The following is a 26287-nucleotide window of genomic DNA, read 5'->3' on the forward strand; positions in this document are numbered from 1 at the left end:
GTTTCGAAATGTTTGTCAAAGGTACATTCTTTACGAATGATATTTCTTCAGATTCTTTGATACTTCAACCTAATTGTGAATGAGACATCCTGTATAATCGATAATTCTTTAGATTATTCAATATTTCAAACCATTTCTCAATGAAACAACCTTTAAGATTGGAAATTCCTCAGATTTTCAACGTTTCGAAATGTTTGTCAAAGGTACATTCCTTACGAATGATATTTCTTCAGATTCTTTGATACTTCAACCTAATTGTGAATGAGACATCCTGTATAATCGATAATTCTTCAGATTATTCAATATTTCAAACCATTTCTCAATGAAACAACCTTTAAGATTGGAAATTCCTCAGATTTTCAACGTTTCGAAATGTTTGTCAAAGGTACATTCCTTACGAATGATATTTCTTCAGATTCTTTGATACTTCAACCTAATTGTGAATGAGACATCCTGTATAATCGATAATTCTTCAGATTATTCAATATTTCAAACCATTTCTCAATGAAACAACCCTTAAGATGGGAAATTCCTCAGATTTTCAACGTTTCGAAATGTTTGTCAAAGGTACATTCTTTACGAATGATATTTCTTCAGATTCTTTGATACTTCAACCTAATTGTGAATGAGACATCCTGTATAATCGATAATTCTTTAGATTATTCAATATTTCAAACCATTTCTCAATGAAACAACCTTTAAGATTGGAAATTCCTCAGATTTTCAACGTTTCGAAATGTTTGTCAAAGGTACATTCCTTACGAATGATATTTCTTCAGATTCTTTGATACTTCAACCTAATTGTGAATGAGACATCCTGTATAATCGATAATTCTTCAGATTATTCAATATTTCAAACCATTCGTCAATGAAACAACCCTTAAGATTGGAAATTTCACAGATTCCTTAATATTTCAATCTAATTGTGAATGAGACATCCTGTATAATCGATAATTCTTCAGATTATTCAATGTTTCAAACTGATTGTCAACTGATTTTTAAACGAAATTTCACCGTTTAATTCAAATATAGGTTATATTTTCAATTTTTGATGTGATTATTTTAAAACAATCAAAATTTGGAATTATCTAACATAACCTCAACTAATCTACAAATTTACGTACTAAAATATGGGTAATAATGAGATATAAATTCACAATAATATCATTTAATGATTATTATCAAGATTGTTAATAATTTATTAGGCTATTAATATAAATATAACTGCTGCTTTACTTCCTATAGAAATAATTATATTGTTTTAACGGCCACCCACAAAGCACAAAACCACCTCTAGCTGTTATTTCACTTGCGAAAAAGGTCGACTTGAAACGAGATCCTCTTACTGTGATAGCCATCAATCACGATTTTGATGAATATAGTGTTTATTTGATTATTATTAAGACGATTTACTTAATCCCGACCACTTTGCAGCAAACCTCACCTCATCGACTTTCTATTACACTTTTTTTGTTTGAGAGAATAAAAATATGTCGCGGAATATTGGTTATTTTCTTCTTCTTACACTATTTGAAAGAAGACTTCATCTATCTTTTGAGCATAAAACGAATGTAAGACACGTCAAATGTCAAAATAACATACAAAGAAGTATGCTAAAGAAAGTATCAGCAAAAAGAGAAGAAATTGATGAAAATGTTTAAGAAAGAAACAGGAGATTATGAATTTGAAGTATAAAAATTTAAATATGATTACAAGCAATCGGAAATAGAAGAAAATAATCATGCCAACACGAAGATGTTAAAAAAACTAACAAACAAAACACTAATAACGAAAAGAGAAGAAGAGTTGTACCTGAAAAAATTAGAATAAGAAACAAAGGACAGAAAGAAAAGTCCAAATCTACATCTTAAAATGTATTTAGAAAGTTTTATACGGCCACAAAGGATATTCACTTTAAAAGAAAAAGGAAAAGTCGTGCTGGTTCATTGAAAATGAGTTATAGTATTAATGAAACTAAGACATCCTGTATCATAACTTTTATACGAAGGCTGCTACTTTCACTTTTGGTGATGAAGCATCATCTCGAACAAATTTGGCATAAAAACATCGAGGCTACCAAATTCTTTCCAACGAATCTTTCTCTCAGTCTCGAAACTTAAATAGCAACCCTCGTATTTTACAATTTTGAATAATGGATAAACGAACTTCTGATTTACAAACTGGAAGCACGACAATTTCTATCATGAAACATTTTCAGTTTTTTTTTTGTTATTTTCATGTCATGCAACACGCTGACACGAATCCACATGGACACAATAAGGAAGTACATAAACTTTTATAGTATCTGGTTAAACGATCTTGTCTTCTAACTAATTTGCAGCTTAATTCACTATATCCTTTAGACTACATCAATTTGATGCGTTTTATTTAGTTTAAAAACTCATAGTTCCTTATAATGTATCAACTTACCTCATCAGCTTCATCTTGCAACGTCCTGAACTTAGCAAGTTCCTTCATTTTATCTATTCTCTCCTGTTTCAGTTGTTCCAATTTCTTTATTACTTTATCCACGGCGTTAAATGATTCCCCAGCAAATTTTCTTCCTCTTTGGACGTCTTTGCTTCCAGATAACCACTGACTTCTTTCTACTAAACTACTCAAAGTTTTTCTACCTTCTCGTTTTAATTTGGTCACCAATTCGAATTCTAGAGCTTTCGTGATTTGACTAAACAAAGTATCAGATTATAATAATTAAATAGAAAATGTCTGTTGTATGATGCATATTTGGTATAAACAATTGTATGACTAAATATTTGTTGGAAGTAGTGGCAATGACAGTACATTCTTTCACAATGAAAACGCTGATGATATAATTTGTTTTTGTAAAATAATTTTCTATAATAAAAAATACAAAAGAATTCGTTGAGGAGCTTGAATTTTGCATCACACTGTTTTCTTTATATACTTTGAACCATCTAAAATCATTTCCAGTTAGACAGTAAGTTCTAATTAACAGGGGAAATTATAACCAGTGCTATTGAGGAACTGTCGCCTCAACAAACACCTGAAGACGCTAAACCTACCAGATAATGTGACGTGCAGATTTTGCTTTACATTCTCTTGAAATGTTAAACACTAAGAAACTCCAGAGTACTACACCTGGAAGCCTATGAAATAGAAGATTAAGATCTTTGGAAATTGAGGTCATCCCACATTCTAGATTTTTTAAAAGGAATTAGATTGATGGATCAGCTGTAAACACTTGTGAACTCATCTTGTGAACAGTCTATTCTCTGGTACTGCCAAAACAAGAGCCGTTTCACCATCATTAACACCATTTATGTCAATATTGACATAACTTCCATTCCAAGTTGTCTAAATGACCTTCCGGGCCGCTAATCAGCGGCACCTTTCCTTAAAATCCAAAAGAAACTGCTTTTTCTCATTCTTTCTTCAAATCTCGTTTGGTCGTTCGTTTTTTTTCTTTTTCTGGCCTGAAGCGGTGCAATCACTAACCAATCACTATAATCTAGGCCCTGCAGAGAAGCAGTTACTATATCAGGGCCAAATCCAATGAAGCTCCTCCAATCCAAAACTAATTTCTCTCTCTTTGGGTATATCAAACTTGGTTATGACTCGACTCGTATAATGTATGAAATTACTGTTTAATCTTATAGTTTGTTAATTTATATTTTACGTAGTATTAGAAGTTTTTCCAGGTGGTCATTCACTGTTTTTTTTCTGCTTCAAAATCTAATACATAGTTACATAAATTGTAGTTTCCATTTTTGAACATTTTTGTTATTTATATCAAGAAAAGTCAAAAAGTATCAAACTAAAGTAAAAATTGTGAAGGTTTCTCATTACTCGATGGATACTCGATCGATTTTTAGTGATAAAAGAAAACAGAACGTAGAAAAATCGTAGATTGAATCACTTGATAGAAAACCTCCTCATCCTACTTTAGATCAATTTAAAATGAAAAATGATCGAATTGTTTCCACAAATTTCATACCTTTCTCAACTAACATTAGATCTGTGGTATTTCTAAGTTTCATAATACAGGACGAAGATTAAGGTGTGTTCGTAGTATGCACTTGAATGTAACCGTATATGATTTACGTCATAAATCAACAGATATTGTCTTCAAATCAATGTTACTAATAAGGAACTCCTTGAAATCATACTAGAATGTTGGCAATACTTCATTATTCAAACTGTCTTATCTGTACATTTAATTGGTGATGAATTTATCACAAAATGTTTATTTAACATAATTACTGATATACAATGTGTTCAATCAACTTCGCTTCATATTTATATGTAGTTACGATACTATTTGATACAAAAAACAAAACAGTTCTTTCCGCTTGTAAAAATAGTTTCACGCGACCTTGAAACGCGACAATTTTTGAAGCTGAATTAACCTTAAACAGGAAACAACAACAATTAAGTGAGTGGTTTCCAAGGCTGTACGTGGTATGAGGTATTGTCGTGAAAAATCACGACTCACTTTATCAGACGTCTTTTCGGCAATATCTGTCGAGCACAGATCTTCCATCGAAGCTGTATCTCATTGGGAATCTTACTTTTGGTAAAACCCTCGTAGGTATGCTCGGTTTATTAATTTATGATTCGCAGATGGTATAAATTCAATTCAAATCTATTTATATTATTAATCATGATATAGTTTAAGTTTAAAACTGTTGGAAACGTTTTTAGACACACCTTTGGGTTGAAAAACAGGTCGTGACCCATCTTATTATATTAATTTATAAGGCGTGGCTACCGGAAGGACGATGCGCGGTTGTTGTATAAAAACATTCCTAACTTACCGATATTGATGATTCAAAAACCTTCTCGTTACTTGATTAGACACTTTGTCGTTTTGCAGTAAAGATAAAGTCGTCAATAAATTTTTTCCAGCTGTTTTACAATCTATCAAAAACGGTTCTAATTGTTTATAAAACTCCACCCATTCTAATTGGTCATGGGTGCAGATACCACCGCAACTTGCTGGAGATTGATCTTTCGTTATGTATTTATCTATAGATGATTCTTCTGTCAATATGACAGCCTGGAAATAGTAATAACGGTTTGTTAAACACCTAGAAACTTCTAGGTTAGAAAATAGTGACTTCAAGAATAATTATATATTAAATTGTGATGGAAAAAACTTGTTTGGGGTCTAAATCTGATTGATTGAGGAGCACTCGATCGAACATCATTTTATCTATAGGAATAACTGCACTCAGTATACGAGGAGAATAAAAAAAATAAACTTCTTAGTAAGTATGAAAATTATGGATATACCTGACATTGACTCGTCAATTTTTTTACTTCTTTAATGCCTTTAGTACCTGGAATCCATATAACGAATTTGTTTATATTCGAATTACCTATAAGGCATACAGTTTTATCTAACAATTCCAATATTTTGTGATTTTTTTCGTTTTCTGCTAATAAAAGTATAGTAAAACCTTTTTCTTTAATTTCGGTTCTGAAACAAATAAAATAATTTCAATTAATCATATGTTAAGTAAATAAATTTTTTATTAATTCTTATTCAAAAGTGAAAAATCAATTAATTTCGCTCGTTTTGTGTTTATAGTCACAAACGTATAAAGTAACTGGCGCTGTCAATAGGATTAACCTTCAAAGATATAACAATTTTCTATTACAAAACGATAATACTCACGGTGGAATTGAAAAATAGTATAACAACAATTTTGCTATTTCATATTTGTTCAATCCAGCTCTAGATATACATTCTGCGTAGCACAAGATTATAGGTCTACCATCGACATCGGTAGTTCCTGAAACAAACAAATAAATTCATGAAAAAATCCTAAACGAAACATATAAATTGTATATTCGATATTCAAATGGTATTTTGATTAGTTAAATAATGTTTGAGCCTCAAAAAAAATCATATTATCTCTAAAAGTTGTACCAGGTAATCCTTTTGTGGTGAAATTATACACTAAGGTGTACTAACTCTAATATATTTCCGAGCTTTCTAATATTCATGTATTTATCGTTTGGGAATACAACACTTTGGTGTTTAATTTTACTACAATCCCACAACGAAAACGCTCTTTATCTAGCTGCGAATATGAATTATTCAATATTTGATTTTAGTATATTTACTATAGAAGTAAGTATAAAATTTGATGGTTTAGAAGTGGTTACAGAAATATGTAGTAAGGTCTGAAACAAAAGTCTTTTATAAAGTTTAGAAATTCAGACGAGAAAAACACATTCAGTGCTCAAAGTTTTATTTTTTATTTCTATTCTATTCTATTTTTCAATTTTTAAATGTACTATTTTGGAATCAAACACCAGTGATAAGATGATTTAGATTTAAATTTAAAAACAACAATTAGCAAAACAGAATTCGATGGAATTAATTTAGCATGCAGATGTTCTGAAAATAAATTTCTATCTATAATTAAAATCAATTATTCACAGCATCTGCCTATCGTGAAATAAATATTAAAAATTATAAAAAGAATCGTTTATAATGTTCAAAACGTTATTTTCTAAGTTTGTTTATCTAATGGACCGAATAAAGTACAAATTAGCTTATTGCGGGTGTAGAGAAAGTTAATACTTTGTATTATGAATAGACCGAGATCTGAGGTTGTGAAATTGCCTTATTCTGACAAAATAATACCATATTTTATGTTATTAAACAGTAATACAAATCGAAATACTGTAAGCACAAACGATAGACAACTGTCAGTTGTTTAACTATTCTTTCGATTACGATACCTGCCGTGTCTGTAGACAAACCAGTATAGCCGTTGCGTTAGTTTGTATAGAGGCAACGTATTGTTGTGAAATTTCAAACGAAAATTCGAAAACTTGCATCTGTAACTCATAATTGATTAATGCTATTGAATTTTTATCGTTTTTCAATGATTTGAGCGTTATCAAGATGGTCGAGACGTTGTTGAAGATACTTCACGTTCAGGTCGCCCTTTCACGTCTAAAATGGATGAATATATCGAAAAAACCTTGCGACTTATTAAAAGAAACAAGTTTTTTGTTATTTGATAGTTACACCTGGTATTTGTTTGCGCATGCTTTATGAAAATTATTAGTCCGCTTCGTTATTGTCGTTTGTCGAAGCATCTAGATAAGCTACCTCGAATATATCAGTACTTCAATATTGATGAAAAAAACTGAGAATATTTAAATTAACAGATAAAACTGACAAAAATTTTGACACACATGAAAAATCTTCATTGCGTGCTGTTAATATAAAATATTTGTTTCGTTGTCAAAAAAACTGATTAAATTTCGTGGAAACTAAAGTAAAATGAATCCAAAATAATATTTATCGGATGTCAAATATTAAAACTTCGGTATTGAGTTTCCAAATATCTTTTTAATTAAAATAAACCATTAGAAACAAAAACTACATATCTTTTAAACGTTTGAGGTGTTTTATTATGTCCAGAAATTTCAACATAATCTTCCAACGTAAACTTTTACATTTTATAACGTTTATTGGAAGTACTGGGGTAACTGACGCCATCTATTAGACAGTAGATGAATTATAACATGTGTCATGGTAAATAAACATTAAATAAATTCAAAGAAGGTAAAGACCGTTCCATCTGCATGTAAAGTCATGGTAACGGATAATTTTGATGTTTGATTTTCACCATTTTGACCATCTAAGCTTCTCGTGTTTTAATAGTTGAGTGAATCAATGGTAAAACACCTTTATGGGCTATTTTTCGAAAGAATTAACGTTTTTCATTCCCGTAGCATCAAATTAAAGTCACAAAAATGTTTATAAAATTATAATAACCGGCCTAATTCATGTTGTTACAACTAATTACAACTTTTGTTGATCTTAATTACCTTTGTTAAATAGGTTAATCGACGAGAGATGATCGTATACAATTTTTTCACCTGACGTTTCGCAGAAAACGGACTTAACTATCACATTATTTTATATAAAATGGCATTTCACAAGAAAAAAATGTAACTTGAAAGGATATTTTAATATATATTGAGATCAAGAGAATTTTTTCATTAAAAAGTATAGTGAAAGTATTAGCTTCAAGTTAAAGTAAAACTTTTTGGCATTAGAGACCGATTTAACCATAAATAAATTTAAAATTAGCAAAATGCATAATTTCTTAGTAATTAATGAAATTTTCCTTTCGTGATATGAAAAGAAAAGGTTATAAAAATTCATGATTTTATTTTAATTTATATCCTTGGTCTGCGGTAACCATTTGAAGCCCCAAAACAAAAACCAGGGGGCCAGCACCTACAGAACTCATCATCTTCGGTAAATAATTTTCAATAAATGTTCATTTTTATTATCATAGCTTATCTATTTGACGTGTGCTGTCTTCTTAGCTATAGGTATTAACAGGATAAGCCACGTGCTGAAATTTGATTACATAAATCATCCATTTTCCATGATCCAGTATCAATATTGCTTCTTTAGTATATTTAAGTTGTCTTTAAGATAAAAAAGTGACTAATTAAGTTCAATATTACATTCAGAATCAACTACAACATCTTGGTGTTGGTTATCGTGGATTTCTCCCAAGATTTGGTTTTTTGTAACTAATCTGTTAAAGCAAATCTTTAGTAAGGCAAATGCAGATCGTCCATTATCAATATTGAATCTTTAGTATCTTTGAGCTGTCTTTTAAGATAAAAAGTGACATTTTTCAGTACTAATAATACATTCAGGATCAACTACAACATCTTGGTGTTGTTTATCGTAGATTCTCCCCAAAATTTGGTTTGCGGTCACTAATTTATTAAAGTTAATCTTTAGTAAGGCAAATGCAGATCGTCCAGTATCAATATTGAATCTTTAGTATCTTTGAGCTGTCTTTTAAGATAAAAAGTGACATTTTTCAGTACTAATAATACATTCAGGATCAACTACAACATCTTGGTGTTGGTTATCGTGGTTTTTTCCCAAGATTTGGTTTTGTGTAACTAATCTGTTAAAGCAAATCTTTAGTAAGGCAAATGCAGATCGTCCATTATCAATATTGAATCTTTAGTATCTTTGAGCTGTCTTTTAAGATAAATAGTGACATTTTTCAGTACTAATAACACATTCAGGATCAACTACAACATCTTGGTGTTGTTTATCGTAGATTCTCCCCAAAATTTGGTTTGCGGTCACTAATTTATTAAAGTTAATCTTTAGTAAGGCAAATGCAGATCGTCCAGTATCAATATTTAATCTTTAGTATTTTAAAGCTGTATTTTAAGATAAAAAGTGACATTTTTCAGTACTAATAATACATTCAGGATCAACTACAACATCTTGGTGTTGGTTATCGTGGTTTTTTCCCAAGATTTGGTTTTGTGTAACTAATCTGTTAAAGCAAATCTTTAGTAAGGCAAATGCAGATCGTCCATTATCAATATTGAATCTTTAGTATCTTTGAGCTGTCTTTTAAGATAAATAGTGACATTTTTCAGTACTAATAACACATTCAGGATCAACTACAACATCTTGGTGTTGTTTATCGTAGATTCTCCCCAAAATTTGGTTTGCGGTCACTAATTTATTAAAGTTAATCTTTAGTAAGGCAAATGCAGATCGTCCAGTATCAATATTTAATCTTTAGTATTTTAAAGCTGTATTTTAAGATAAAAAGTGACATTTTTCAGTACTAATAATACATTCAGGATCAACTACAACATCTTGGTGTTGGTTATCGTGGTTTTTTCCCAAGATTTGGTTTTTTGTAACTAATATGTTAAAGCAAATCTTAAGTAAGGCAAATGCAGATCGTCCATTATCAATATTGAATCTTTAGTATCTTTGAGCTGTCTTTTAAGATAAAAAGTGACATTTTTCAGTACTAATAACACATTCAGGATCAACTACAACATCTTGGTGTTGTTTATCGTAGATTCTCCCCAAAATTTGGTTTGCGGTCACTAATTTATTAAAGTTAATCTTTAGTAAGGCAAATGCAGATCGTCCAGTATCAATATTTAATCTTTAGTATTTTAAAGCTGTATTTTAAGATAAAAAGTGACATTTTTCAGTACTAATAATACATTCAGGATCAACTACAACATCTTGGTGTTGGTTATCGTGGTTTTTTTCCCAAGATTTGGTTTTTTGTAACTAATCTGTTAAAGCAAATCTTTAGTAAGGCAAATGCCGATCGTCCATTATCAATATTGAATCTTTAGTATCTTTGAGCTGTCTTTTAAGATAAATAGTGACATTTTTCAGTACTAATAACACATTCAGGATCAACTACAACATCTTGGTGTTGTTTATCGTAGATTCTCCCCAAAATTTGGTTTGCGGTCACTAATTTATTAAAGTTAATCTTTAGTAAGGCAAATGCAGATCGTCCAGTATCAATATTTAATCTTTAGTATTTTAAAGCTGTATTTTAAGATAAAAAGTGACATTTTTCAGTACTAATAATACATTCAGGATCAACTACAACATCTTGGTGTTGGTTATCGTGGTTTTTTCCCAAGATTTGGTTTTTTGTAACTAATCTGTTAAAGCAAATCTTTAGTAAGGCAAATGCAGATCGTCCATTATCAATATTGAATCTTTAGTATCTTTGAGCTGTCTTTTAAGATAAATAGTGACATTTTTCAGTACTAATAACACATTCAGGATCAACTACAACATCTTGGTGTTGTTTATCGTAGATTCTCCCCAAAATTTGGTTTGCGGTCACTAATTTATTAAAGTTAATCTTTAGTAAGGCAAATGCAGATCGTCCAGTATCAATATTTAATCTTTAGTATTTTAAAGCTGTATTTTAAGATAAAAAGTGACATTTTTCAGTACTAATAATACATTCAGGATCAACTACAACATCTTGGTGTTGGTTATCGTGGTTTTTTCCCAAGATTTGGTTTTTTGTAACTAATATGTTAAAGCAAATCTTAAGTAAGGCAAATGCAGATCGTCCATTATCAATATTGAATCTTTAGTATCTTTGAGCTGTCTTTTAAGATAAAAAGTGACATTTTTCAGTACTAATAACACATTCAGGATCAACTACAACATCTTGGTGTTGTTTATCGTAGATTCTCCCCAAAATTTGGTTTGCGGTCACTAATTTATTAAAGTTAATCTTTAGTAAGGCAAATGCAGATCGTCCAGTATCAATATTTAATCTTTAGTATTTTAAAGCTGTATTTTAAGATAAAAAGTGACATTTTTCAGTACTAATAATACATTCAGGATCAACTACAACATCTTGGTGTTGGTTATCGTGGTTTTTTTCCCAAGATTTGGTTTTTTGTAACTAATCTGTTAAAGCAAATCTTTAGTAAGGCAAATGCAGATCGTCCATTATCAATATTGAATCTTTAGTATCTTTGAGCTGTCTTTTAAGATAAAAAGTGACATTTTTCAGTACTAATAATACATTCAGGATCAACTACAACATCTTGGTGTTGTTTATCGTAGATTCTCCCCAAAATTTGGTTTGCGGTCACTAATTTATTAAAGTTAATCTTTAGTAAGGCAAATGCAGATCGTCCAGTATCAATATTGAATCTTTAGTATTTTAAAGCTGTATTTTAAGATAAAAAGTGACATTTTTTAGTACTAATAACACATTCAGGATCAACTACAACATCTTGGTGTTGGTTATCGTGGTTTTTTCCCAAGATTTGGTTTTTTGTAACTAATCTGTTAAAGCAAATCTTTAGTAAGGCAAATGCCGATCGTCCATTATCAATATTGAATCTTTAGTATCTTTGAGCTGTCTTTTAAGATAAAAAGTGACATTTTTCAGTACTAATAACACATTCAGGATCAACTACAACATCTTGGTGTTGTTTATCGTAGATTCTCCCCAAAATTTGGTTTGCGGTCACTAATTTATTAAAGTTAATCTTTAGTAAGGCAAATGCAGATCGTCCAGTATCAATATTTAATCTTTAGTATTTTAAAGCTGTATTTTAAGATAAAAAGTGACATTTTTCAGTACTAATAATACATTCAGGATCAACTACAACATCTTGGTGTTGGTTATCGTGGTTTTTTTCCCAAGATTTGGTTTTTTGTAACTAATCTGTTAAAGCAAATCTTTAGTAAGGCAAATGCAGATCGTCCATTATCAATATTGAATCTTTAGTATCTTTGAGCTGTCTTTTAAGATAAATAGTGACATTTTTCAGTACTAATAATACATTCAGGATCAACTACAACATCTTGGTGTTGTTTATCGTAGATTCTCCCCAAAATTTGGTTTGCGGTCACTAATTTATTAAAGTTAATCTTTAGTAAGGCAAATGCAGATCGTCCAGTATCAATATTGAATCTTTAGTATTTTAAAGCTGTATTTTAAGATAAAAAGTGACATTTTTTAGTACTAATAACATATTCAGGATCAACTACAACATCTTGGTGTTGGTTATCGTGGATTTTTCCCAAAATTTGGTTTGTGGTAACTAATCTGTTAAAGCAAATCTTTAGTATGGCAAATGCAGATCGTAGAGGTGTAGGGGGTTGCAGTACGTTCAGGAATGATTGAAAGATTGGTGGTCAACTATCAATGGCTGTAAACCATAAACTACATGATACAAATTTGATAGACATATGTTGAAAGAAGCAGTTTTGTCTTTAAATTTGGATCCCACCCTGTTAAAACAACAATGCGACATGCTTTAGACATTTTCATCGGTAGACTATGTACAAAGTAACCGAGAAGTTAATACAGTACGTCCGCAATGAAATCTTGTTATTTCATTCATATCATTTAGCGACATTCTGTAAATTTGGCATCGAAAGTAAGTTCGCGAAAGCGTCAAGCTGAAGCGGCGCGGCCGTTTCTAACAAGTTAACAATAATATCACGATTTGAGGGGCGTGCCGCACGATGATACCCAATTCGAGAAATTATCTTAGCTTTGGTATTGTCGATCTGACAACAGACATATTAGCCTACTTAAGGCTATGATCGGTCAATGAGAATATTCCAAATAAGGACGGTTCGACTAGAGTAAGCCACGTTTTTCGTATATATGAGGATTTCTAGTCATTTCGAGACGTTAATTTTTTTATTAAAATCTTTGTCGAAGTAGATTTAATTTGAATAAAAAATCACCATAAAAATAAATCTGGTGGAAAGGGGAGCAGGGAAAAATGTATGCATGAGGTTTAATTTCATCAGTACGTACTTCTAACAAATGGAAAAATCTTTCTCCCAAATTTAGATCACCTTAGATGGATAATAATCTCGTTAATGACTTATTTCTTCACTTGGATTATTATTTTCTGCTCTGCAATGAACCAGTAATCATTGATGACGAGATCTTGGTCACGATTACAATGGAATGAAAGAAAGTACTTGAAGCTTTTGAGCTCACAGCTCACTCTATGCTATGGATAGTGATTTAGAACAATCAATCTCAGGTCAAAACCAATCACAACTATTTTCACAAACCAGACCAGATTTTGAATTTCCAAAAGACCTTTCTGAACTACTGGGGTCTAGGTTAAAGAAAGAAAAGTCGTGAAGGTGTACTGCCAAGGAATTATTGATCAAGTTGATGAGTCTTAAAGCTGTTTTTTTATATAATGGCACTTGAAAGGAAGACTATGCAAATCTAGAGGAATTACTGTTTGTGAAAAGTTTTACTACCAATTTCCATCAAATTTGAATTTATGATAAATTTTGCAAAAAGAAGGAAATTGTTTTAAATAGTTTTTTAGAATATTCTTCTTTAGAATCATCTTTGTAGTGCCACAGAAGAAGAGTTTAATGGATAAAGTTGTACAGGAAATAATAAAGATCAAAACTATGTTGAAATGTGATGAAAATATTGTCTTATCAGCGTGAAAATTCACCTTTCACATTCCCATTTGGATTTCTCGGAAAATTTGACGTAAACGAAGAGAAAGTGAGAGATTTCATCGAGATATTAGAAAAAGATACCAAGAACACAGAAATGATAGTCGATTACTGTTCGAGAGAATTTCCTTCGATTGAATATGATAGGAAAACATCTAACAGAAGTTTTCTTTAAGAAAATGTCTTTAACTGTTTTTGTATGGACATTTTGTAATTTTTCCTTCAATACATTATAAAATCAGTTCATAACTGGTGGTTTATTTGTTTTTAAAACAACTTTCGAGGTGAAAAAAAAACTGAACAATGTAATAATTACAAAAACGCATAAAATTAATCCGAAAAAATGTATTTTCCTCATAAAAAATGACAAATGAATCCTTAATTATTAATTTTATTTGCAATGTATAAAAATGACAGTTCAATTATATTCAATTTGTCTTTTTAAAGTACGTTCCATCAAGTTAATTGTCAAACCAGAAGTATTTTCCTCAATATCTCAAAAGTTGCTGTCAGGCAAGAAGAATTAGTTATAGTTTGGAGAGGTTAATGCATAATTCAACAACAATATTTTCTCTTTTACTGTCACCATTCAAAGACCACACGTTCTTTCGATAACGGCCCGATGGCTGTATAAACGGCGTAAATTGGATAGTTTATGTATAGACACTTGCACTGAGTTCCTGATAACTAGAAGCTATACAGGATGTAACTACTTAAAAATATATTATAATTTTGTTTATTTGTCGATTGTAAAAACAACATAATAACCTCTAAGTCCTCTTGGACGTAGTTGGAATACAAAATCGGCTCATGGAAATCAATATCAACATAAAAAACATAAAAGATAGTATAATCGCGAAGGGATTGAGCGCGTATCGGAATTTAACTATCTGGGAACTGGGTTATGTTTAAACTGGTCATCAGACGTAGAAGTCAAGTGCAGGATAGAGAAAACAAGAAGCTCATTCATGAAAACGTATTTACGAACTCTGATTTTCACCTTAAACTCAGAATAATACATGAAAGTTAACACCATGAACAGATGGGATGCATTTGAGATCTACCGAATAATTTTGAGAGTTTAAGAGGAGCCAAAGAAGAAATCTAGAGATACCTTTATAGAAAAAATATAGAGGATGTAATGGCGTCATAATAACAGACATTTATAGCATCAGAGACAGAATAAAATGGTCAGAAGTGATCGTAAACGTCAATTAATTGTTAGCAAAAGAAGAAGAAGATTTCTGGTGACTGTTTAAAGATAGTAAGTTTTGAAAACAAGATATAAACAGTTAAATGTCAAAAATCAATATTGAAATTGTATTAGGAATCTATGTGTATCATTTAGTTAACTATTGGTAAAATCTACATTGAAATATGTAAAAAATGATTCCCAAACTGATCCAGGTACACCTCCAATGGTTAACGGGAATTGATAGGATTGATGAAGATTTTTTTAAAAATAAGTTCATGGTTATTGTTGTCGTTAATTATCCTGGAATGTCCAGATTTTCCTTTTCGTTGGAACTTTCCAATAACCTTCAAAATTACTCGGAAAACGTTCATTAAATCGTGATGTGAATTGATCGCAGACTTGTACCATGAAATCGGCAGAATTTGTTTGAGCGAAATTAATACTAAGCTTGGGTATGACAGCGAGCACACAGAGACATCTTTGTTTCCGTTTCAGTACCGTTTATTTCTGTCTATACGTTTATTTATTTATAGATGGAGCTACCTTAGTCCCAATAATAGATTAATGGTGATATAAATGACGTAAATATCTTTAAAATTATTATTTATAGCAACACCCTGTACTTGACGAATTGTTTTTATTGAATTTACGTGTTTGTGTGAATGTTTTGTTAACTGTTATCTATGTTTTATTGACGTTTAATAGTGTAATTTTCTAATCATATGTGTGCGAGTGCCCGAAGGTGATATAATTGAAATGTGTTCACGTATGAGGGTTTACAAGAGAAAATATTAATTATAATAACATTCAAACGTCAAAAACAATGAATTGTGACATAGTAGGAAGGAAAGTTCTTTTTAATTAATACTAATAACTGATAATAATGTTTAAGTTGCTGTAAAATTGAAATTTCGTGATTAGAATATACATTATACATTAATTGGGTTTATTTTTTCGTTCAGAATAATGTAATATATTATTTGTTTCTGGATTGAGTGCGAGGAAAGTCTTTGGTAACTTTTAACTACAATACATGTTTCAGTTTTTTCTCAACTAGTTCCCTATAACTTCTTATTTGATAATAAGTACAATTTGTAGCTTTTCTTTAAATTTAATTAAGAAAATTTACAAATAAAGTTAGAGCCAAATATCTCGAGTTTATAAATGCTGTACGTAGCAAAAATTTTACTCAGTGTAAATCCCGATACAAATATTCGGAGACGTAGATCGAAATGATATTTTGAGAAACAGAAATTAACATTTAAGACCTGAGAATAATTAGGAACCCCTACTGGAACCTTAGAATCGAAGAAAATAATAAGAATAGGATCTGTATTATCTTCATTTTGTACTCATAGCGGATATTATATTAAACAAGACTAAAAGATATCATAGAACAAGATTAGGATCTATCGGATCAACAAGGGGTGGATGAATGTCTTGCTATGCATCCATCCGTGGATTTAACCAAGGGTGGATACTTAACAGAACCGGGTTTTGTTTTGCGCGCGTTTCTTTGTGTGTGTCATCTTTCAATTTTATGTTTGTGGTACTTCTTTCTTGAGATTTAGTAGTATCTAGTTCTTAAAAAGCTTGAAATTCATGTTTTCTTTATATATTTAATGTCGTTGAGACGTTAGTCGTTGTCTAGTCGTTTCATGATGGGTTTTTCTATCAGAATCTCGCTTTTTTACTTCTCCAAATCACCCCAGAGTCTGTTTAAATTCGAAAAGAAATTATGAAATAATTTTTTCCCAATTCTAATAGTTTATTTTGTAGTTTATCAATGTTTAAGTTCGTTAAATTGCAATAATCAAATATTCAAGCACGTTTAGTAGTTTTCTCACGGTTTACGAACCTTCCGCGACCTTTACTAATTTACATAGGCTTCTGTAATGTTAACAATACATTAGTGGTAACCAAGAAGAAGTGACATTTTTTTTTATTCAATTATATAATGAGAAATACGAAGTGAAGCGAAAAAATTAAATGCCTCGATTTCCCCCACGTTTAAGATGGATCTGGTCAATCGGTTACAGGTGTGGATGACCTACGACCCTTGGAGGCTTCCGCATAGCTGTCATTAAATATTTACTTACCATCCCTGCATGAGAATTCTAGGTTAAGTAAGTCATGTATCTCGTTTTCTCGAGTTTGAATTATTGATACTCGATGCACGCAAATATCTTACTTGATTATTTAATAATTGGAGGTTAATATTGTTAATAACCTATGTATAAATTAGTTATAACTTGAAAATAGAAAGAAATGCCGTGTTTTCTTATATCTACTATCTAATACAGGTCTTGCATATCAAGTATTTTCTTTATAAGAACGATTGTTTATAAAAAAATAATTTAAAAGTTTTGTTATTACATAATAGAAACCTTCTATACCAATTATTATCCATTCAGTGACAATAGAAGAACTTAATGGACGTCAAATCGATCGGATCTATTAGTTTTACGACATGGGATTGCCCAGTCTTCCAACTGAAAATTTACTACGACGAGCGATTTCTTGAAGGATGTAAAATGTCGTGTAACTTAAAAAAACACATTTTTTTTTAAAAATTGGATTTATTTATCAAAGCAGAACAACCATTCCAACGCTTCTCTAACTTCTCGATGTCATGTCTTTTGCTTCAAAATAGTCTTCAGTTTCTGCAATTGCTTCTTCATTTGAGCTGAATTTGTTACCGGCGAGCACTAGAGGTCAGATCTGGACTATACAGTAGATAAGGAAGCGTAATTCATTCAATTCAACCATCGTTGCAATGTCTTGGTGAAACAGTGGTTTTTATTCGACGTAAGAGGCCGTTTTTGCTTGATTTTTCCATTCAAACTGTCTGTCTCTCCCTTTTGGAGATATTCCATGATTAATATTTCGCGTGCATCCCAAAATACTGAAGCCTAAACCTTCCCAGCTGTGCCTGTGACTTGATTGTGCCTTTGGACGTGGTTCACCGGTTGCAGTCCCCTCAGATGATAATTGGAGTGAAGTGATGAATCCATATTTCATCCATTGCCACATAATCAAAGCAAAAAATCTGATTCATTATTTTTTTGATATTTCCTGGAGTAACCACCTCAATTGATCGACCAGTACGTTCACCATGTTTGAATTCAGGTTCTTCTCGATGAAGCAGAGTCCTGATGATACTTTTGAAGCCATTGCTAAGCTTGTACCGTATTTTTTTCATTAATAAGCGAAATTGTTCAATGTCTGCCACTTTTTTTGACTGATCGACTAATCATGGAATTTCGCTCATAGTTTTTTGACAGTTTGTATTTCATAAACGTCATATAGTTTTGACGATGGCAGAGCCATCTGTGTGTCAGTCATAGTTATATTTCGAGAGGTGAACATTTTCGCTTTGTAGAAGCTCTTGTCTTGGTGGTTGATAACTGTTGTGATTTATCCGAATTTCAACCAAAATCTCAAAAGTGCCTCTTGTAAATTCAAAAAATGTCTAACTAATAAAAGACTTTTTTAGAGAAAAATTTCATTATAATTTGGAAACTAATTCGTGTTATGGAAGGATTTTCGGATAAGGATATGGATACAAATTACGAAGATTAATGAATTTTAACATTCCTACCCTCTGTATTAATGTTTCTTTCGAACAAAAATTTATTTTTTCTAAGATTCACGTTTTTTTAGTGTATTATTGAGAAACGTCATAGCTTGTATTTGTAGAAACAACTAGCTTCTATTCACCATTCAAGTAGTAGTCTTTTGAATAGCTGATTAATCACGACAAGTAACTTTAATGTAATTTTTATACTTCCTGTAACATTCTCAACTACAAACAACTGTCGCCGTGAAAATTTTGAATCGAGATTTCAAATAAATGACCGACGATATGTCCAGAATTTTAATAGATTTAATACCAAAAGAGATTATTTAACTAACCAAAAAGTTTACCACAAGAATCGTACAAGTTTCTATGTTATGGCAAACTTGAAAAGCGTTAATGCTTTCTAAGTTGATTCTGGAACGTTTCAAGACATTTAAGCTGGTGACCAAATAGATAAACCTGAAGAAAGCCAAACGGAACTTGCAGTGGAGGTTCATAGCTTGCGGATTGAGCTGTAGGAGAGAGAGAAAAACGTACAGCTCCAGTAATATAGCTGAAGATAGTTCAAAACTACTATAGTTGCAACAAACTTTTCAGACTAGTCTAAGAAAATACCTCAGCTAAATAAAACGAAAGTTAAAACTCTAGAAGGTCTTACAATATGGCAAGCGATGTTCTGAAGAGCAATGAAAACCAAGGAAGAGGGTACCTGAACTATTTGAATCCACTTTTCTATTTTTAACTTTTTTCAAAAAGCTTTTCCAGTATTTTTGTTTGAAAATGTTATGGTCAAGCAATTGAAGTTGTTTCTGATCACTTTCTACCCATCAAATCAGGATTAGGATGATGACATCAATTATTTTTATAAATCACTTTATATTTGGTTTCTATTTTTATAATTAAATGTTCTAACCCCACCAAACCAAGCTCATCTCTTGTTGTATGAGCTAGGTGTGGTTCCAGACCTTAATCCTGGAGACTGTGCAGAATATATTCCCTATGGAATTGCAAACAGTCTATGCTAGAATCTAAACAACTATGTAATAAACATCCTTGGATTATACAAATATTTATAACCCAGAAAAAAATAGGGAAATCTTTCCCATCCTACGAATTGGTCCATCAAATCGATTCCTCCCTTATAAACTAGAGTTATTTGAACCTTGTGACCTTGTGAAATCATTATATTTCTTAACAAAATGATTGTTTATACGTAATTTCCGTATTCTGATACTACATGAAGACATAGAACGACCTTCACATACCCACTCCACGTTCAGAATTAGTTGAGGGCTCAATACTTTACAACGCAAAAAGTGCACAATCATTTGCCAATTGTAGTCGAATCTATAACATCTTTTTTCGTATTTCGCAATAACTTGAAGGTATATCTACTGGAAGTAGTGCCTTCTACTCTGTAAAAAGCTTATTTTTTCTTAATGAAATCAAGCAGGTAACTGGCACAAAAAGATAGTTTCCCAAAATTTTCACTATAAGTCACATGATATAGTCAACCGAACAAACAATTCGTTGTATAATATTTTGATACATCTGATTGTTTTTTATACAAATTTCATTGTAAATAAACAAGATAAGGTATGTTTTTTCGATTTACCTTGTATACGAATTTAAACGTAATGTTATGCTTTGAAAGCACGCGTGTTTTCATTTATTTGTATTACAGAATTTTTCTTTTTATAACGGTATTTGTGTTAATACGTTAAATTATCATTTATATTACTTTCCCTTGGAATTAACATTTAAATTGGATAATATTATTTTATGTAACGCTGTTAAATGTAATCACACGTTTATTGTTTAAAAAAAATCGAATTGGATTAATAAAATCACTTCAGTAGGTCAAAAACTTTATTTTATCATTAAACGCCTGCGAAATCACAAGATCTAATACCTAGTGAATTCCACGGAAATATACGTACCTGGTAGATTTATCCCGGACATTAAAAGTTTATCTGGTAGTTCACTTATACGTTTAGGCCTAGCTATTTCCACTTTTTTATTAAATGCGCCTGAAACAAAAAAAATGTTCAATCAGTATCGATACATCTGTTGCCACAGAAAAAATACGCATGTGTCTAAAATTAGCGACTGTCAACGTTTTTGCCCGAAGTCTAATTTTTGGAATGCGATGTTTACTGAGTCTATAGACAAATCAGTGTAGCGGTGGCCGTAAAAATGATCGTTGGGAAAGTTTGAGCGTTCGGGTTTCACTTCAAATATGGATGAAAATATTGAAAAAATCGGTAAAAGTATTCGAATAAATAACAATTGACAAATAAATTCTGCACTGTGCATTAAGAGGTTTAATTTAGAATACAAGCGCACTAGAAATCATACATGAAGTAAAATAGAAGTCAAGATGGCAGCACTTAATGTCACAAGCAGTGCCGCCAACTACCGTAGTCTCCGCTACAAAAATAACTGTAGAATCAGGATTCTTTAACATGAAGGAATAGAGTCCATAATCCATTTTCTTCAACGAACGATATATAATATTAAAAATCTGTGTGGGGAAAGTTCTAAGTGGTTTCCAAATTATCTAAAACGATAAAAACATCTGGTATCACTAAAACTTTTAACACTTTTTCGAAATCGTTCATAAGATGAATCGTTTAGTTGATTTCTCAATGGATTTTCAAAGCTTTTGAAGCATAGAAGAACGCGTTTCTCATATATATACGAGGGGGATTCGAGAAGTATCTGACCCAACGAAGAAAACACTAAAATTTTGGAGAAACATTTAATTATATTTCAACGTAATCTACTTTTAGCTCCATACGCTTTTCAATAAGTTCGTTAACATTTTAATAATAAGAATCGTCCATTTCCTCAAAATAGTCGATCGTTTTTTCAAGTCTATGAAAAGAGAATAATGAGGTGGCAATTCAAATTTAAATTGCGACAGTTTTTGCTTGATTTCTTCGCTCAAACGTTGCAAAAATTTCGCATAATAATCGCCGTTGATGGTTTTTCTTTTTTCGAGATAGTCAATGAGAATTATCCCCCCAAAAAACTAACAGATGGAACAGTCTTTCCGTTCTTTTCCCTGTTTCATTTATTGTTTTGATTATTCTTTTTTCTGGTGTGAAGTGATGGACCCACGTTTTCATTCATGGTTATAAAACCGGTCAAAAACTTTGGTTTATTATTGTGAAACATTGTGTACTTTCTAATACAGTAGTACCAAGTCAGGTACTTCTGGAAACATCTTCGTACGTTTATAGAACTGCTCACAACGCACGTGTTTATAGCAATGAAGATATTATCGGCTAGAAATTTATAATAGCCTCCAAAATTAGCACTTTTTGAAATCAAAACATTGCTCAATTCTATGTCAGATTTTTCCGGTTGAAAAACCTTAAAAATCATTCATAAACTTGTCGTTGATATAATTGAAGATGAAAGATTTATTAAATAGAAAAGTTTAATAAAAAAACGAGAATTATTCCTGGTTTTTAAAGTGTAAATTCATATTTGTTTGGATAAAACGGATGGTTTTACCCTGAATTTAAACATTTGTAGTTTTCTATAATTCGAATATTTCTAAAAAAATGTTAATCGAACCTGTTTCTTGGTGAAATAATGATACCTTAAAGTAGGTCACACCTACCTCTTATCAAACTATTTTAATTCCAGTTTGAAGGAATGCCGTGTAGGTAGTGAAAACCCGGTGGTAGGCTTTAGATACAATTATTAAACAACGTATGCAGGTGCACGATATGGTGAAATGGCAAATGCAAGAGGCGTTGGTTGATTTCGAAGACAAAAACGTATCAAAACTGTAGTTTATTAGATTATTTCTAGCGTTGCTTTTGTTTTTTCGTAATCTTCATGAAAAAAATTGATATTTAGTACAAAATGAATAAATAAAAAATTTTTTTCACGTAATTATAAATTATTTCCTATATTTTCTTCAATAGCCGTATTAAAAAAAATTCTGACTTGATTATTCGATCGCCTACTTGGAAATTACTTCAAAATTATATAACCAGTAGTACAACATTATTTTCGATGCTAAAATATGCACATGGTTTAACCGTGACCTACAAACGAATAAAAAGAAGAAGAAACACGTGGCGACCTTGCGAAATTTGTTTTACAACATAATTTTTACCTCAAAAAGTCAAAAAGAATGTTTTGAAATTTTAAATTATAAAAAAGTCTATTCATAACAAACAATAAAGGAAATTAACAAACAAAACGACAATTCATCAATTCTATAAACAAACCTAACTACATGTCATTCAATGTTTTTTCATAAAGCATCAATGGGTTTTTATAGGGTTTTATGTTCTATTGAAAATGCTCGATATATATATGAATGAATACTAAATCCGATAGAAAAAGTTTTTACGAGATTATTGACCTGTAGTATGAATGCTACTGAATGTTTTATACAGGTTAGCTCAAATTTAATACAAGTTTTAATACGATGATTTTCATCGTCAAATTACTGATTTTTATGATGAAATCATATGATTACTGAATCGTATAGAATGGATTAGGGCCGTACAAAAACGAAATGGGAAATTACGTATACTCTGGATAATAAAAATCAAATCGAAACTGCAATCAATTACATTCAGAAGTAATTTCTAATCAAAAAATTCTTATGCAGTGTATTTTTTGATCAATTTTTTGAATCTTGATTAATGCTTCAAAGTACTGTAGGACTTTCCAAAACCGGTGCTTTGATACTAATAAAAATTATACGGAAAGTAGAATGGATAAATTATTTTTGGAAAATATTGATTTTAAAAAATACCTCGCTCGAAATTTGCTATACAAATCACGAATTGCTAAATATTAACGAAAAAATGAAATAGATAAGGAGTTTTCTATGTGCGAATGACGGAAAAATCCATTTGTGGATGTGTGATGAACGATATTTTTTATTATACGAGGACGGTTCCAGAAGTATCTGGCGGTAGTTGTTTGGAAAATACCGCTTGTATTAGAAAAGACACAATTATACTTAGATTCAAAACATAAATTCGAAGACAAAGACACGACCATTGCGCCGAAGGCAATTCCGTAAGGACAAATTTAGATAGATAACCATTCATGGAAAGAGTTATTAAACATTCTGAAAGTAAGATAATTCCTTAATCATTCCATATCTAGTAACGATTTAATCAACTAATGTTATATACTAAATAAATCTAAAAGAATATTTATTAAATTCTCTTAAAACATTTAATACCAATTATTTTTTGTTGTAGTTCGTTTTGATGTAATTTCAAAGTTCTTCCGTTTATTTCAATGTCCCATTTCGCAAATATCACTTATTTGAACAAACTAAGTCATTTGTCACCAGAGGCAAGTAACTCAGTAGTACAGCCGTTAGTTCAACTATCAGTTCTACCATAATTGTATGGTCTCCATATATTTATTCATTACCATTATGTGTTAACTGTACCGTACCAGCGTACATATTAAAAATATTATTCTTAGATCGAGATGTTACTTATTTTTATATACAAGTTGTCCTAAGAATCTTTATACCACATTTGAATCAACTGAATAGACTTGTCAACGTATATTAATAATTTTTTTTGTTATTAAAACAAAAAAATCTTAATATTAGCGTAGATAATGATGTGACCTCCTGAATTTTCTTCTATATATCGGTGCTTCGCCGTTAATTACAATGAAAACCAACTCGATTTCAGCTTCCCACCCAAACCATCTAAAAACCACCTTCAAAAGACACAACACTGCGCGAAACTATCCCCAGGTCTTCTGTCTTCTGATCTTGTTCAATTTCCTTGGTATTGACTTCTCACGAGTGTATCGTGAGTATTAGAATGAGACTATCCTAGTCGACTGGCCCCAATGGTTCAATCCATATCACAAAAATAGAGAAAAAACGGTTCCCAAATAACTACCGTCTGATTGCTTTGGTCTCGGTCATTGCCAAGGTCACGGAGAAACTCCCAAACATACCTTGAAGATGCTGGACTCAATACAGAAGAGAGCAGATGGTTTATAGGCGACCCAGAAACTTGGACAGCTTAGAACTACAGTTGTTTTTGCTACTCGACAGGTAAACGTGATTTAAGAATATCGAGTTTGCCTGCAGACGCTTAGAACTTCAATTTATCAGCTATCAAGGCACGTTCTTGCCGGGCACTACAACCTAAAGATGTTCAAGATCAATATCCGCAAGTATCTCGAGTGTGAAAGAGTTTACTTTCTTTTTATATAAAAAAACAGCGCCTACCGATTAGGATAAAGACAACGAGATAAATATTAAAACATTTTATTAAAGAAAACCCAAAAAATGGTCATAGATTAGATAGCAAACTATGGATAACAACATAGTGAAAGAGATTTAATTCAGGAGGTGATAAAAGCATTAAGAAAAATCAAGAGAGTGAACATTGGAGATAATAGATAGAGAAATCAGGATCTAGTGGGATTGATAAACGTAAATAAAATCGGAAAAAACATGTGGAAACCCTTCTAAATTATATTATTGTACAAACTGAAGGGTACAACAAATGGCAAGTTATTGTTCCACTATTCGACATTTAATTTCATTGATTTAAAAATATTTTTTTTACTCCAACTAATATCTAAGCTAACGACCTGTAGTATAAATGCTTAGGAAAACAAATTCGACCTACTTCCACGATACCTGTCACTGTGTTAAGATTTTTTTCATTTCCTTCTTCGAATGTTGTTACTAGACAGTTTTAGTTTAAATAATTTACGTAAGAATCCCACGTGAATCTATTAATAATAGTCCAGGGGCAGGCGATTGGAAATGACGCTCGATATATTTTTTACGCGAAAGAAACCCACCTCATCTACTAAATAATTTACTGTCCTCAATAATTCACTTGAAAAATTGAAGTTTACGTCATTGTTTATGACCTTCAGCAATCCTCTTTATCTCTTCTTTGAGTGCGCGTGCCGAATCTCTAAAAACAGTATGGCTCCGCAGAGATCTAGATGTTCGAGATATCTGTTGCTGCTGCTGGTACCTGTCAACTTCGTAGGTGGATACTAACATCATTATCATCTGGTGATGTCTCGTTCAGTATGTATCCCGATTTCAATCAGTTTTTTTCCTTTTCCGCGGACTTTGATCTTCCTTTCGTTCAGTAATTTCGTAAGGTCCGTCGTTCGATAGGTGTTAGTCGTAGGAGATCAAAATGCCGACGTGTAGCTTCTTGGTTTTCTATCCGGGATCGTAAAACTCCCCGGGTAATGGTCTACGGATTGGAGGTGGCTGGGAAAAATATTCTGAGATTTGTTCATCGATAGGAACCTGGTTTGATGACCGATCGAGAAAGCCAAACCTTGTCTAGTGTAATTACTCGGGATCTCCCATATTTCTCTATAACTTTAGCCCATACGTTGGTGATAGACCAGGAGATTCCTCTGATGATGTTAACAATGTCAAGATGTCTTTCTGCTACTTTCTCCATGACCTCTTTTGTAAGATAGAGAAAACATTTTGCAAAGAGGATTTGTTTTTTTTTAATACGATTGGTGGTACTTCATCTATACCATTGACAATTTGTTTTTTCAACTATAATGTCTTCGTTAGAAGGATTATTTGACATTGGACTATCAGCATTCTCAATTTTTATAAACTGATAGTTAGTTCTAAGTGGATTTATAAGACTGTGAAGTTTTTAAAACTTGTGCGCGTATAAAATGTTATTATTAAACAAAAAAT

At 31.4% G+C, this 26287-nt stretch overlaps 1 protein-coding gene across 4 annotated transcripts in view; it reads right to left on the reverse strand.

Moving 5' to 3' along the window:
- The window catches only part of LOC130441613 (uncharacterized), a 184339-nt gene that overhangs the window by 16014 nt on the left and 142038 nt on the right, over window positions 1-26287 (reverse strand). For all 4 annotated transcript variants that reach the window (XM_056775369.1, XM_056775368.1, XM_056775371.1 and 1 more), the window contains 5 exons: window positions 20517-20606; window positions 5660-5777; window positions 5275-5461; window positions 4797-5038; window positions 2431-2686 (listed from right to left, as the gene is read on the reverse strand). In XM_056775369.1, the coding sequence (XP_056631347.1) occupies window positions 2431-2686; window positions 4797-5038; window positions 5275-5461; window positions 5660-5777; window positions 20517-20606 (893 nt within the window). The remainder of the gene's footprint in view (window positions 1-2430; window positions 2687-4796; window positions 5039-5274; window positions 5462-5659; window positions 5778-20516; window positions 20607-26287) is intronic.

The sequence above is a fragment of the Diorhabda sublineata genome, chromosome 3, assembly GCF_026230105.1.
Source record: "Diorhabda sublineata isolate icDioSubl1.1 chromosome 3, icDioSubl1.1, whole genome shotgun sequence".
NCBI classification, from domain to species: Eukaryota; Metazoa; Arthropoda; class Insecta; order Coleoptera; family Chrysomelidae; genus Diorhabda; species Diorhabda sublineata.